Raw genomic sequence first — 15,152 nt, 5'->3', positions numbered from 1 at the left:
TAATTTTTAGCCATGAGTTTTATAAAAACACTTGTAAATGCTAATAACAAGTAAAATCGTCCGACCATACTGGAAATAAACAGGACTTCTATTATTTTCCCATCTTTCGAACATTAACCACCAAAATTTAAAAGCATGAATGTTTCTAATAAAGAAACCTAACCGCAGAATTTCAGAAATTTTCTACAAAAAGCATAGAACTTATTAAATAGAACACGTAAATACCCTCTAAACTTCAGTTTTCGGTAGAAAATGAACGTCATGTTTCGTTCCCTCAATACCACGTGACTACGAAACTACTCATGAAATCACGTGTAAAGCAGCTAAGGTTCACGTACTAGTTAGAAACACGTTTAAAGGCGATTTTAAAATGTTATATTATGTATTGAGCTTTGTTATTCGCCCTCCTTTGTTTCATTGTTACCTTTTTCCTGTGTAACGTGTGATTTGATAATGGCTCTCTGGGGAACGGGCACAGTGACAGAAAATTCGGACCCCGTTTTCTTCTCGCTTCTAGCAAAAAACTTCCCCAGGTTGCCAGATATTTCTCTGCCAAGGAAACTTCGGTATATTTTCTTTTTCGAGTTTCTACAAATGAACAAAATAACAACTCTTAAAGTGAGCTTGCTCTGGTGTCGACTGTTCATCAAGAAGATGGCCAGACGTTCGTCTCTGTGATTGGAACGAAATATGGCGAGCAAGTAGACCTAAACACATGTAGTTCCTCCTCCAAACAAATGGAACTACTACTAAAGCGTTTCCGAAAAATGTGTTTGTGAAAATCGGATGTTTAGCTTATAAGACTGGAAATTACACGTGTCTTCAGACAATAGCCGTGTAGATAAGGTGCCAGGCATTAAAGTTATGGAATGTTCAATACAATTTTAGTTTTTTCAAGTGTAATATAATTATTTTATTATTTTGCCGTATCATATGCGTTATTATTACTACTGTTTAGTGGCGTGCGATTCGTTGTAGTTGTAGAAGCACCGCTTTTATTGTATTTTTTAAAATACAAATGCATATTGTGCGATTAAATTTCTATTTTAACGCATTGTGTATTTTATTACAAGTTTCTGTAGTAAAATCATTGAGAAGATTGCTATTGTATATTAAAATATAAATTCGTATATGCATATTCCGAATGAAAAGGGTTTATGTACGTTTCTTTACAGAGCTATATTTAATTATAGTTTTCTTTTAATCATAGTTATATTGACAGATTTTCAGAAAAAATCTTTACAACTTTTATCACTTTTATATATTAATAAATTTAAATAAATGATATGAAGTCTCTCGGACGATAAATATAAAACGTATCGTTACTGAAAGTATTTGCATGTTTCCAGCTACATAATATCATTTCATTCTTAAATTATATAGTATAAATCAGATTTAGTGAAAATACTGTTAGTTATTTTGTGAAAAATAAAACAATATTTTCACAGAATAACTAATTTAATATTGACTGATTAAAAACAAGAGCATTATGTTCTTTTTGTTTGTAAATGTTTGTTTATTAATAGCTTCATTTCAGTATTATTAGTGATATTAACTAATTAGATACCGCTTAATTTCTATTCAAAGATATCAAGGCGGGAATCATTTCCATTACAACAAAGATTGCTAATAACGATCTTTAATTCAGATAGTGACTGTATAGTCGTCTGCTAGAATCTCAGACTGATAATACGCTAGTGTACTATCTAAATAGTCATTTTCGTTTTTTAAGAGGTTGTCGCCACGTGGCCAAACCTTGTCATACCCCTTGCAAAGAACCACGCACGATTTGCAACAATACACTAAGTGTCTGCCAACGTGGAAACAATATTAATAATAATAAAAAAAAACCAAATGTGTAATTACGAATTTTAACGAAACTTATCAGGAAAGAAATTTTGCTTAAATATTTTCCATATGAGTTAAGTTGTAATCTGTAATTATACATTTCGCGAATAAATGTATGGAGCGTATTTATAGTTGCCTTGTAAGGAACTGAGTCCGAACGTTATTTTTATTTTATTATTATTTCTGTTTTATTATCTGTTGTTTGGGGTTTATGTTTATTTAGGACGAAGGTTCCCCACTACTCTCTTGTTAGTAATGAAAAATGAAGATAAAACAACTCACGGAGAAATAAGCACCGTAGGAAAAATCTTGCGTACTTGCGCTGCCCGGCGGAAGTAACACTCCGCAGAAAAAAAATGGAGGGGGGGAGTCCCCACAATCACTAGTAAAGAAATACTTGATAAACCGTCTTAAACATCCCAGAAAATTATGATAAATATTTTGTAAACGGTTTATAAGCTTTGTCGGAAACTTAAAGCTGCCAGAAAAGAAAGTTAATGTTAGCAACTAAGTATGTAAATAAGGGGAGTAACCCAGCTCAAATGTGACGTCACCTCACAGTATAAAACCCGTACGTTAACCGAAGAAGGAGAGGTGATTTCCAAACAGAGGCGACGTTGAGAGCGAGGTAGATTCGAAAGCGAAGTATTTTCTGATAGAAGTCCAGATTGATAATTGGATGATCCAAGGTGTTAAAGAGGAGTTCGATTGACGATATCGAAAGTATTGAGGAAATAGTTTCTTTATATAGTGAGGTGATGGATAGACGTTTAATTAGTAAGAGATATTGTTCATAGTTTCTAAGTATTTGATTGTCGAATTTCAAAGGGGAAATTACTATTAAGTTAAGCTAAGTAGCTGAGTTTATTGTCGGGTTGACTTGTTGATTTTCGTTAAATAAATTTTGTTTGGATTATTGACATTTTGTACGTAGTACGTTCTAGTTGCTAATTAAGTATATTTGAACTTTTGATCTGACTTGATATTTATCGTTATTATTACTAATTTTTCGGTGCACGCTTAAAAGCCCAGGCCTGGCAAACTAATCTCGAATCCGCGTAAAGTACCCGTTAGGTTAACGGAAGTTTCACCGACCGTAATTATAGTCGGTTTCCTAAGATACTAAAATTAAGTACTTTACAGCCTGTTTCGAACATTGTAATTATCAGATTGACATACGACATAGATTATATGGTCATCTATTTTTTCAAAGGCTATAATATTTTACCACTAATCTGCGGTAGTGTAGGCCTATAATATCTTTTCTGCTTAATTTGTCATATCCTAGAATCGCCCTCGACAAAGTTTTGAAATAATGAAGAAAAAAATTAAACGTTAAAAATAAAAAAATAATAAAAAGTTAAAAATAAAATCTTGCTGGATGTAGTGAGAAATTCGCTAAATTGGGCTACACTGACCGCTGTCTAATTTATTACTACAATTATAATCATGTCCCCAATTATTTTCTTATTTTTTCGTGTATCGTGTGTTATAATGTCGCATATTTTGTTTGCATAAATCCCAATTTTTATAAATTCCACGCTATGCTAAACCAGTTTTCGACTTACTTTAGCGACCTTTCGGCGAAACCAGTTGCTATTTCATAAATTTTAGTATAGTAATATAAAATAGAATATTTTGTTTCTCTGTTCTTAGATTTCTTGTCGATCTTTACCAAATTTTTCTTGTTTATTTTCTAAGACTCTGAAGGAAGTATAAAATACCGTTAAATCTGGACACACCGCCTCAACCCTGATTTCATCTTCCTTATTAACTTTTAAATCGTTTACTCGATTTGTACCAAACATTTTATACTTATTTTATGGAATTCGGAGGAAAATATAGATTTCCATGGCATCTGAACGGCCTAATCTCTTCCCGATTTGACATCCTTGACAATTAGTGGCAACCATAACAACTGTAGGCTAAGATAATCAAATTTGTATTATACTTTTCATTTTAAACTTTATTTTTCTTATTTTTGGCCGGGCAATGCTAAACGTATCTGCTAGTTTATCAATAAAAACAAATAATTAATACTTTCCAAAATTTATAATTTTATTAGAATTATCATTATAAATTTAAAATACTCAAAACTGATTTTTATTATTTCTTAAAAGTCGTGGGACATTGTCAATTAGTTTTATGTTCGAATCCAGATAGAGTTCATTGTTCAGTTAAAAGGTGTATTCATAAAAGTACAAATGTCGGTGGTTTCGGATCCGGAACTGTCTAGACACTATGTCGAACTGTTTCTAATAGTTTGAAGTCCTAAGCGATTTCAATCGAAATTATCCAGCCCTAACTCTGGATTGTTAGAAATTAAAAGGATACCAATGTATTTTTCTTCTTTATTGGATACGTATACGAATTTTGACAACATTTAAAGAGATTTGTTCATTATTCCAGTTTTGTTAAAGTACTAGCAGATGAGCCCGGCGTTAATCCGCAAAAAGTAACGATAGCGAAGGTTAAGATTATTCGATTATAGCCAATCTTACCTGTTTTAACCAGGTACAATAATTAGATCCCTCCCTTTTACGAGACTAATTAGAAAATTTTTAGATGGGTCTGAAAATATCTATTTCCTGCAGAAATGCAAAAAATCTCATATATAGTATAGTACACAGTAGAAGCTGAGTTCTTCAGGGTAAGCCTTAATCCTCTCTCTCTCTCCCGCGGAGGGAATTTGCAAAAATTCCTTCTTAGTGTACATTTTCATGACGTGCCCTAACTCTGAAGCAACTTCAACTTTTAACTCTTAACCCTTTGGGCTATGGTCTTATTACTATTATATAAAAAAATTAATATTTGTAATTGGCTCGCTTCAGAAAAAATAGGCTGACTTCTGTAAATGACTCTTCTGTGAGAGTGTTCGCTGTAACCCGGAAAAGCCGACAGTCTACGTCATCAGTATAATGGTGGTTGTCTGCTGTACTTTTTCTGAAATCAACATTAGAATAAAACGTAGTAAGACGTAGTAATTTATAGTAAATCGGTCTTCTATAAAATTCGTGAAGCTTTTATTTGAATTTAATAAGTATTATGTTATTCGGAAACATTAAAAATACATCAATAAGCAAGAGAACACCATAAATATTTGTTCTTTACTATAAAACAGTTTACAAAATCAAAAGTACGTATATCGTAATATTACGATAAAGCTATACCGAGATATAAAAAGTAAACTAATTTACTTAAATATAATTAAATATGCAACTGTTCAAACGCTTGCCTCGTTCTCTTCCCTCAAACACAATTTGAACACTTCAATTAATCTTGTAAATATTTTAAATGCCATTTTTATTCCAATGATATAATATCAATTCTAAACTTTATATAATTTCTAAACTGTGATTATAAATTCAACTGAAAAATAGACACTAGGCCATAATAATCAAAACAAATTGATAAAGCATAAATTCTTGTAATATCATTAAATCGAATAATACTACGTTACTTATACGTCTCGCCTTATCCTACCTATACTTTCCCTATTTACCTACATTTGGTTTTATGTGATGCTGGGAGATCCAAGTTCTTTCTGTTTCTCAATTTGGTTTTGACTGAGGTCACCATAGAGAGAGCAAGCAACAAAAACACAATGGAAACTTCGATATCTCGGAAAATGTAAGATCTCCTACAGCGTTTTTATTAGTTGAGACTTGCACCGAAGCTTTGATGTACCAGTTAGAACATTATCTGGAAAAATACTTGCCCAGTTTACTGTCAATAGATGCCGCCATTGACTCTGTATTTCTCCAATTTTGGATTGATCAGCCGGTGCGAGGGAAAGAGAGGACGAGTAAACTTAAGTAAATACTGGGAGATAAACCTAACTTTTTAAAGTAATTCGATGTTTTTAGGTTCGCGAGGAAAAATTTCTTTACGGGCACTTTTTAAAAAGTTTTATTAATGTTACCTATGGTCCCAAGATGGCGGCTCGTCTCCGATTCCAGCAATTAGAAGACAGGGAACAGTGGGGACGCACGTTCTAACCTAACCTAACCTATTCTAATAAATTACCATAATTTTTACCAACATAATTATTAGAATAGCTTAGGTTAAATTAGAACGTGCGTCCTCACTGTTTCCTTCCTGGAATCAGACGAGCCGCCATCTTGGAACCATAAGTAACATTAACCAAAAGTTTGAACATCTTTCTTTAGCAATAAGTACTTGTTCATAAGAAATTTCATTTGATGTAACTTTATTTACCAAAACGTTTAAAAATTCATTAAAAAAGACAGAATTAGAAGAAATCAGGTAAAAACTGTTTTTAATTTTTTATTGTTATTACAATTTACTTTTCTTTTCGCAGGGGAACGATCGCATATAATCAAATTGTTCAAAAATTTCAATTTGATCCATAAACGTTGCTTTACATACGTGTATATAACATCTGTGGCAAGTCAATTGTTTGTTTAATTAATGATGTTATACAATTTTCAATGATGAATCAGGATATTTTAGCTTCAATTTTGAAGTTAGACTCAAAAAAAATGTTATATTTTTTCGTAAATAGTCTATCTTTTAATCTTTTCACACTACCGTAGAAGTAACAGTTACAATGGTGTTTTTTGAAAAATAAACTTCTTTCGCAAAAAGGAAAAAAGAGGTAAAAAATTCACAGTTAAAAACGATTAAGCGTCAGCCTTTTATTAGAGATTCTGACACTTTTACATTAAAAACACAAAGAATTCTTCTCACCATACTATCCTTATCCAATTTATAACTGCTTCTAGCCCTCTGGTGGTAGGTACGAGTTACTTCCCATTGTATAATACAACGTCACGTGGTTAGACGCAACCATTTTTTAAAAGTTTGTAATAGAAGAGACACGATGCGGCTACGTTTTTTTAAATTTTTTTTTTAATTCGACATTTAGTTATACAAAAAGATTGAATATTTCAATATGTTGTTGGATTGAACACTGTGCTGGGAAGAAAAAACAATCTGTTTGGCAATGATTGTCCATTGATGGTTTTTCTGTGGTGTTCACCAATTTTCTGATTATTCTTGTGTCAACGCGCTTTTCAGTTCACCTTCAATTTCAACTTGTAATTTTGAATCTTCGATTTTTTTATTTAATTTGTTTTAAAAATATACGATTACATTAGGTTTAAAGTCTGTCTGCGACTGAATCGTTTTTGGCAAGTGTGCAGCAACCACTTTATAAGATTTGTGTTTTGGATAATTACTATGATTTAAATGGAATATATTCGAGATACAGCATAATAAAGGATAGAAACTTAAAAATATTTAATTACACGAATTTTAAGGAACAATGAAATCAGTTTTGAGCATTTTAAATTTATAATGATACTTTCTAAAATTTATAATCTTGTTAGAATTCTTAATTATTTATTTTTATTGGTAAACTGCCAGATATGTTCAGCATTTCCCGGACATAAATAAGAAGGATGAACTTTAAAATGAAAAATATAATACAACTTTGATTATTTTTGCCTATTGTTGTTATAGTTGTTACTAATTGCGAAAAAGTTCAAATCTGGAAGAGATTGGGGCGTTCAGATTTCAAGAAAAACTTTGTTTTCTTCCCGAATCTCGGTGAATAAGTATAAAATGTTTGGTACAGATCGGGTAAACTGCTCAAAAGTTAATAAGGAGTATGAGATGAGGAGTGGAGCGGGTTGTCCAAATTTAACGGTATTTTATATTTCTCTCGGAGTATCAGAGAATAAACAAGAAAAATTTGGTAAAGATCGACCAGAAATCTAAGAGCAGAGACAAATATTCTATTTAGTATAAATTTATACTAAAATTTATCTAAAGTGGTTTCACTGAAAGTCGCTAAAGTAAGTCGACAACTGGTTTAGCATAGCGTGACATTTAAAAAAATTGGGCGTTATACAAGCAATACACGTGACATTATACACGAAAAAGTTTAGAAAATAATTGATATTATTGACAGATTTATGGGACATTTTTGTCTGGCCGAAGCATGCGAATTGGTTATAGTAATGACGAACGACTCAGTGCCAACGACGATCGTATAAAATCGATCGTCACAGGAAGTTTCTTGGTACAAGTGTCTCCGGTCCCGGTCGTATCTAAGAAGAAAACAGTAGAAGACATAAGACTGTTCCAGCTTCATATTTTCGAATGATCGTGGCATACAGTCATCCGGCAGCTCCACGCCGGATGACTGTATCCATGGATATTCATAAATACAGTTCATGGATACAGTCCAATATCCATGGATATCCATGGCCTTAAAATATACCTCTACATGGATGCCGAGCATCCATGTAGAGGTATATTTTAAGGCCAGAAACCTTTGTAAACTCTCTTTCACTCTAGAGTCTAGAGGTTAGGCACGCGGCATAGAGACTAGTTTAATCGCCGTTACCTATAGGTTTATATGTTATCCGCATTTAAGCATTTTATCATTTAATTCTTTATGTATTCTCCTGTAAATTAAACTAATTATATAATAAACTTTTTATTTGTTTGTTTAACCTGTGAACCTGTCTATTATTGCTCGCGCGGACACATATCGACTTTCTCAACCCCTTCGCCACTCGATAAGAAGCCATCCAGTGACGCTAAGAGCGGATCTCGCCGATCTGACGATCAGAAAGCCCTGTCCCCTCGCCCGTATTGTCACAAAACGCAACAACGAATAATATTGTTGAATTTTATTATCAGTGTTCCACTGTTGAAACATTCGGTTCAAAAGACGAAAAGTAATTCAGGTGAGATTTCGGGACATTTGCTAGCGGGATGTTTGGTGTTTCACGCAGTCACCTCGGGAGAAAGCGCCGAATATACCCAGCCAAAGATCGATGTTCAGATGTGTTTGTGACACACTCTTTCCTTCTGAATATCCCGCTAGCAAAGCGATCATTTTGCAGGTTTTCACTCGCGAATATTTAAAATTACATATTAAGCATCAAATTAACTAGAAGTAATACACGATTTAAGGGTTTTTAGTCTTATATTTTTCTGTAGCGAGGTAGACTAACGCACTTTTAACGAGCGTGGAAATATTTATTTATTTCTACGCTGTTGGAAGTGCGTTAGCATCTCTAGCGTTTACGCATTTTTTATTTTATTTTTTATTTTTACTTTTTATATATCCAACGCAATGAATAAAGAGTCTTAATGTCATTCGCTTTTTCTCACTTTACAATTGTTCCTTTAGTCTGTGCCATAATTACTAAGATTGTGTTGTGTTTTTTTTTTTTTTGAAAGTTGTATCCATGTTCTCGCAGACGTACTGCAAGGTTTTTCCGACTCACACCCGCATAATCTGTTGCGATTCCTAACTGTTGGTTCTCAAACGATACTTTACACACTTCAGATTTCTCTATGATTTGTTATTGTGTCTTTATCATTTCTTAGTAATCTATAATGTTGGGTGCTCTTTTGTAGATCAATTGCGAGTTTTTATCAGAAGCCTAAAAAATCAAAACAAAATATTTTCATCTGGTGAAAATAAAAATATTTTGTTTTGATTTTTCCGACTAAGTTCTCCCCTATGTGCTATATAGAAACGACACCAGTGTAATAAGTCCTATTAATAAACAAATTTCAAAGTAGACAAGGTTAAAAACAGGTTTCATAAAATATGGTAGTATTCGGGATATATCACGTAATTCTTCTCGATGATCATTTACATTTATATGTGATTCGTTTTCGACCGAAAGTATTGACTGGAGACTGGTACAATAATTTTCTAGCGTTTTGTCATCTAAATCCTTGAGTTTTAAAATGTCATATAGAAACTGAAAATTTTTGTTATAGGTTTCCAGGAGAATTAAGGGTAATGTCCAGAATATAATTGAAAAAGTTTATTTTAATTAAATTTACTTTCTTCTGTTAAGGGTTCGTCGACAGCTTCTTCATAGTCAAATTGACGCTTTTTCCTCTGGCTCTAACTTCAGTTTCGGCAGGAAATTCTGTACTGCATTCGAGTTTCTCTGCAATCTCATTAGCAGCAATTTTCATCCGATCGTATCCAGATTGTCTATAACTTTTCACTTTTTGTACGGTTTCCGATAACATCCCTACACAATCTGACAAGTTTATAGTTACAAAAATCTATGCCTTCCTTTATTAATAGGAAACTCGTATTCTTTTATTTGATAATGATCCCTCTATCACCGGTATTTGACAAGTTTCAGATGACACGCAGAAAGCATTCCATAATGCAGGATCAAAAGGAATTTCGTTCAATATCTGCTGGCTGCCACTGCTACTGCTACTTGGATCTCGATGAACTTCTGATGGTGTTATTTTTTGGCTCTCCTCAACAACTTCTGCAAGTGATTGGGACGGCACTGAGTTTTCATATGCCAAATCTAAAGCAGACGCTGTTGATGTGGATATGGACGGCTCATCTAAACAGGACTTTTGTACTAAGAATTTTTTCATAACATAGCTTAGCTTTTTTCCTTCTTCCATTTTCTTTAAGAGTTTTTTTTTATATTGACTTCCAGACAATTTTTTCCTTTTCTGTTCCATATTGTAATAAAAATATTAAATAAAAATTCACAGTCTTTCGCAAAGACCGGAGGAGATCATTGAAAAGGATTAAATATGATGATGTTTATCATGCTATTAAAATAGGGTAGATAAAATAACGATAGAAATGAGTTGCGAAGCTTGTAAGATTTGTAAGTAAGAGAACGTTATCTTATAATCCAGATGGGTTGATAATAATAATAATAATAATAAAAATCGCAGAGCTCAAACGGTTGAGAGTTGAAAATTGAAATTTGGTACACAGTTAGGGTACCTCACGCAAATGCACACTAAGAAGGAATTTTTGGAAATTATCCATGCGGGGCAGAGGGACGGGGTTAAAGATTATCTTAAAGAACTCGGCTTTACTGTACTATTTTAGATGCGGTTTTTTGCGTTTTTGCAGAAAATCGAACATATTTTCAGACCATGTAAAAATTCTGTAATTAATCTCGGAAGAGAGAGACTTAATTCTTGCACCCGGTGAAAACGGGTAAGATTGAATATAATCTAAAAATCTTAATCTTCGCTATCGTCACTTTTTGCCCGAGAAATGCTGGGCAAAATTGACAGCCGTTTTGACATGCCTTTCCTTAACTTGTCTTCTGTATTGTCTCCACTTAAACGTATATGAATTTAGTAAAAATAGAGCAAAAAATAACGAACGCAAAAGTAGGCAAATGCAAATATTTCCTAAGCAACTCTATCACACACAGAATGTAAACATAGTCCAATATTACTTAAATAACTCTCTATCTATCACACATAGGCACACGTTCCGCACCTGATACATACCCAGTTCATGCAAATGCTACTTTTTAATTCGAGTCCTTACTGTCACAACATAATCCTTTTCAATGATAATAAATAACTATAATTGCTGTAAAAAGCGATAATTTTCTTACCTGATCTACTTTTTAAACACAAAAAACTGAACTAGTATAAATGAAAAAATATTATACGTATACAAATATATACCTGATTCACTGATTTAAACACAGCACAGCCACTCGCTACTTCCTGAGACAAACTAACGTTAAAATCAAATATCGTCAATAATTTAAGCTCAAAGCAGAAATACACGTGCAATTGTCTTTTATGATAATTGCCGCCTCATCATTTAGGAGCAGTCGCACGGTATATTACAAACAAAAACAATAGCTTTGCGCTGTCACGTCAAAAGCCTTTTGGCGAGCGCAGGCCAACAATGCGCCTACACCATAAACCGAAATCAAAGGGTACCGAAAGCGCTTAGGCAGAGGCGTGCGATAAATCATAAATCGTATACATCAATATCGGAATAACATAGACCAATATAATATAGAAAAGCGTTGCGTAAAAATTTTTAATTGTTGAATGGTTCAAATATTTTGATTTCGCTGCTTATGTCGCCTCTTACGGTGCCGCCTGATGCGGCCGCTTCTCTGCATCATAGCACGGCACGACCCTGTTTGAAAAGTTAAAGAAAACTAAAGGGAAAACGGTAAGTTCAGTTAAAAATATGTTGGACAAGTTCTTTCAGAAGTGAACCGTATAAAATGTTCTATAAAACATCAATTAATGACGATACTTATTAAATCTCCGGATTTACTATTACGTCGTGGGAGACGAAGAGACTTTAATAATATTGAATTGACACCACTGCACATAAATGTAAGTTTGATTTCAACACCCAAATACAAAGATATGACGGGCTTGTTACACTCTATACCAGCAGCGATTATCAATGAAACAATTCTTTATTCATGAAAGTTTTTCACAACATTTAAATTACATGGTTTAATTACATTTATACAATTCAGGTATTCATATATAAGATATAATAATAAAATTCATCAAAAAGAAAAGGCTTTTTAACAAAGACAGTTACTATTTGAAAATTCAATAAAATCAGAAACTAAATTTTCTTTAAATTATGTCTGCTTAAAAATACTGAGTTCTGTAAATTAAGGGAAGAGCTTTTTTTAAACAAAATGACTAACTTCGTCTAAGTATAAATATAGTAATGTTTTCTAAGTTGAAACTTTCAGGGAATTCAAAAAACTTAACAAATGATTTCAATGTTGAAACCAACTTTCCATAAATCTTTCCATCATTACACATAAATAGAAATTGTAAGATTTGAAGGAAAATTATTTGCAACTGTGAATATTCTAATGTTCTCTTGCGTCATGGTTTCGAATCGATATAATTAACATTCATTTGTCTTTCGTCTGTTGTGGTCCGAAGGTATCTAATTAAGTTTGTTTTTTTTTTGTCTAAATTTCTGTGTAAATTCGTCTCAAGTGTACACTTTCATGCCTTTGCAAATATTTTTTAGTTGTAAATTTCTGGTTACATGCATCACAACTGTAAGGCTTCTCTCCAGTGTGGATCCGAAAGTGTGCAATCAAGTTTGCCCTACGTGTAAACTTCTGTTTACACTCGTTACAAGTGTAAGGCTTCTCTCCAGTGTGGACCCGATGGTGCGCAATCAAGCTTTCTCTTCGTGTAAACTTCTGTTTACACTCGTTGCAAGTGTAAGGCTTTTCTCCTGTATGAAGTCTTTCATGTCTTTGGAAACTTTGTTTAGTTGTAAACTTCTGTTTACACTCGTTACAAGCGTAAGGATATTCTCCAGTGTGGACAGGAAGGTGTGCAATCAAATTTGCTTTTTGTGTAAATTTCTTTTTACATTCGTCACAACTGTAAGGCTTTTCTTTTGCATGAAATCTTTCATGAATTTGCAAACTTTGTTTAGTTTTGAAATTTTTCTTACATGGTTTACATGAAAATTTCATTTGAGTCTTTTTCTCTGCAATTAAAAAATTGTAGTAAATAATATTTTGTCAATGTATAATAAAAAGTTTCTTAAATAAGAATAATAATTAAATAATTATTTTTATGTCTAAAAGCATATTTCTGCATCAAAACACGTAAAAGTAATTTTAGAAATAATAATATTCGATTATAATATTTTCAAAAACAGCTAATCAGATACGACAGAATAAGGCAAACAATTTCTATAAAACATTTTAAAGGTGTATTTATGTCTTCAAGAATTTTCTTTATATCCTTGCAGTTGATCTTCCGCGTGTTTTATATTTTTAAACGAAGATCACTGGAGTAAGTAAACTTGTGTATCTAATATCCAGTTCTTTCGATAATCTTGGATATTATTTTCTTCAAAACTTTGTTTCATCCAAAGAACAACTGAAAGTAATAACAACGAACATGAAATAAATGATATAAAATTTAATTCTGCATGACATATAATATTAGAATTGTATAATTTATATTTATATTCTTATATAATTATAGTTAGATTACGATAAAAAGAATATTGTATGTTTAAAAGACGTGTGTTAAGTATACTTTCCTCATAATTCCTTCTCGATAAGATAGACTCACAACGTTGGAACGTGTAAAATACAAATTCTTAAGAGTGAATCACGTATTTCATTCTTGCGAAATTGAATTTCGTACTTCTCCTTTTAAGTTTCTCTTTTCTGTATTTTCAGGGTGAAAACTAGCTAAATGAAAAAAATAAAACGATCTTGAATATCATACAAATTCACGTTTAATGTACATTGTACAGTGATTAAAATTTCTATTCTCTACGCTAAATCATTTAAAACACATAAATTCTATTTTAAAATTACTTGTTAATTACAGATGAAGAGTGTGCACATTTATTAAAATACCAATAAATTTCTCAGAAATCTATTCTTGTAATTTTAACTTTTTTTGTGATGAAGTGTCATTCGTTATTATTTTTAAAAATTGTTCTAAAAAGACGTGTATACGAATAATATCTATACAGAATGTAAATGGTACGTAAAAAATAACTCAAAATTGGAATGAAACTACGTTTTATTGTTTTAGATGTTTACATTAACTACCTATAATATGAAGGAGAGAATAAAAAATTATTAGTTGTTCAAGCATGTAATATTTTCAGTCAACTGCGAATTTAACATGTTTGGTTCTGTTGGTCGAATTGTGAGCAAAATAACTATTGGCAGAAGCTTTTCCTTATACATGCAGAAGGAGTGCTATGGTTTGTCATAAATGACAGCCTATGAGGATGAAAGTCATGTGTTTAGTGATGGAATATGTATGGAAAATGTCGATATATTTTAAAACAAAATCTAACAACTTCCGCTAAAAAACTACGTATCTGGAATATCTTCCATTTTAATCGTGATAATAATACAAAACAAATGACTGATAAAGTGGCTGCTGTATGCAGCCAAAAAACGATTATGTCGCAGACATCCTCTAAACCTAAATATAATCGAATATTTAAAAAATAAATTAAATAAAAAGTCACAGATTCAAAATTATAATACGAATAAAAAGCACGTTGAAACAACAATCGTCAGAAAAAGTGTCAATGGACAATCAATGCCAAACAGATTGTGTTTTCTTTCCAGCACAGTGTTCAATCCAACAAGACATTGAAATATTCAATCTATTGGTATAACTAAATTTTAAATTGAAATAAACGTGATCTGTTCCACGACCGTTGTTAGGTAGATTTTGTTTCCTTGCTTTTCTGTTGTAAATTGGAATGCTCAAGTGAAATAAATATGGTAAATATTTCTTGTTCTCTAAAGTTCTAATTATTTTTCTTTCTTCATTCGCCTAATGATTTTCAGTCACCAAATGGGTTATGAAAAGAGTAAATTGAAATGACAATTAAAAGTAAATATCTATTAGACAGGTGGTGCTGGTATTGTATTTTATTTTTATCGGATAACTCGATTTACAGGTGTCCTCGCGATTGTCCATTTTATACCCCTAAAGAAAATACTGTAGGTCTACGGTAAAAT

At 32.2% G+C, this 15,152-nt stretch overlaps 1 protein-coding gene across 1 annotated transcript in view; it reads right to left on the bottom strand.

Moving 5' to 3' along the window:
• LOC136973542 (zinc finger protein 845-like) overlaps positions 1-13,118 on the bottom strand; it is a 59,438-nt gene extending 46,320 nt beyond the window's left edge. The window contains exon 1 of the mRNA XM_067268269.1: positions 12,640-13,118. Within this exon, the coding sequence (XP_067124370.1) occupies positions 12,640-13,118 (479 nt within the window). The remainder of the gene's footprint in view (positions 1-12,639) is intronic.
• Between the last annotated feature and the right edge of the window lie 2,034 nt (positions 13,119-15,152).

Source organism: Centruroides vittatus, unplaced genomic scaffold (assembly GCF_030686945.1).
Source record: "Centruroides vittatus isolate TY-2023 unplaced genomic scaffold, ASM3068694v2 contig_3196, whole genome shotgun sequence".
In the NCBI taxonomy this organism is placed as follows: Eukaryota; Metazoa; Arthropoda; class Arachnida; order Scorpiones; family Buthidae; genus Centruroides; species Centruroides vittatus.
This window is presented reverse-complemented; position numbering and strand designations above follow the sequence as displayed.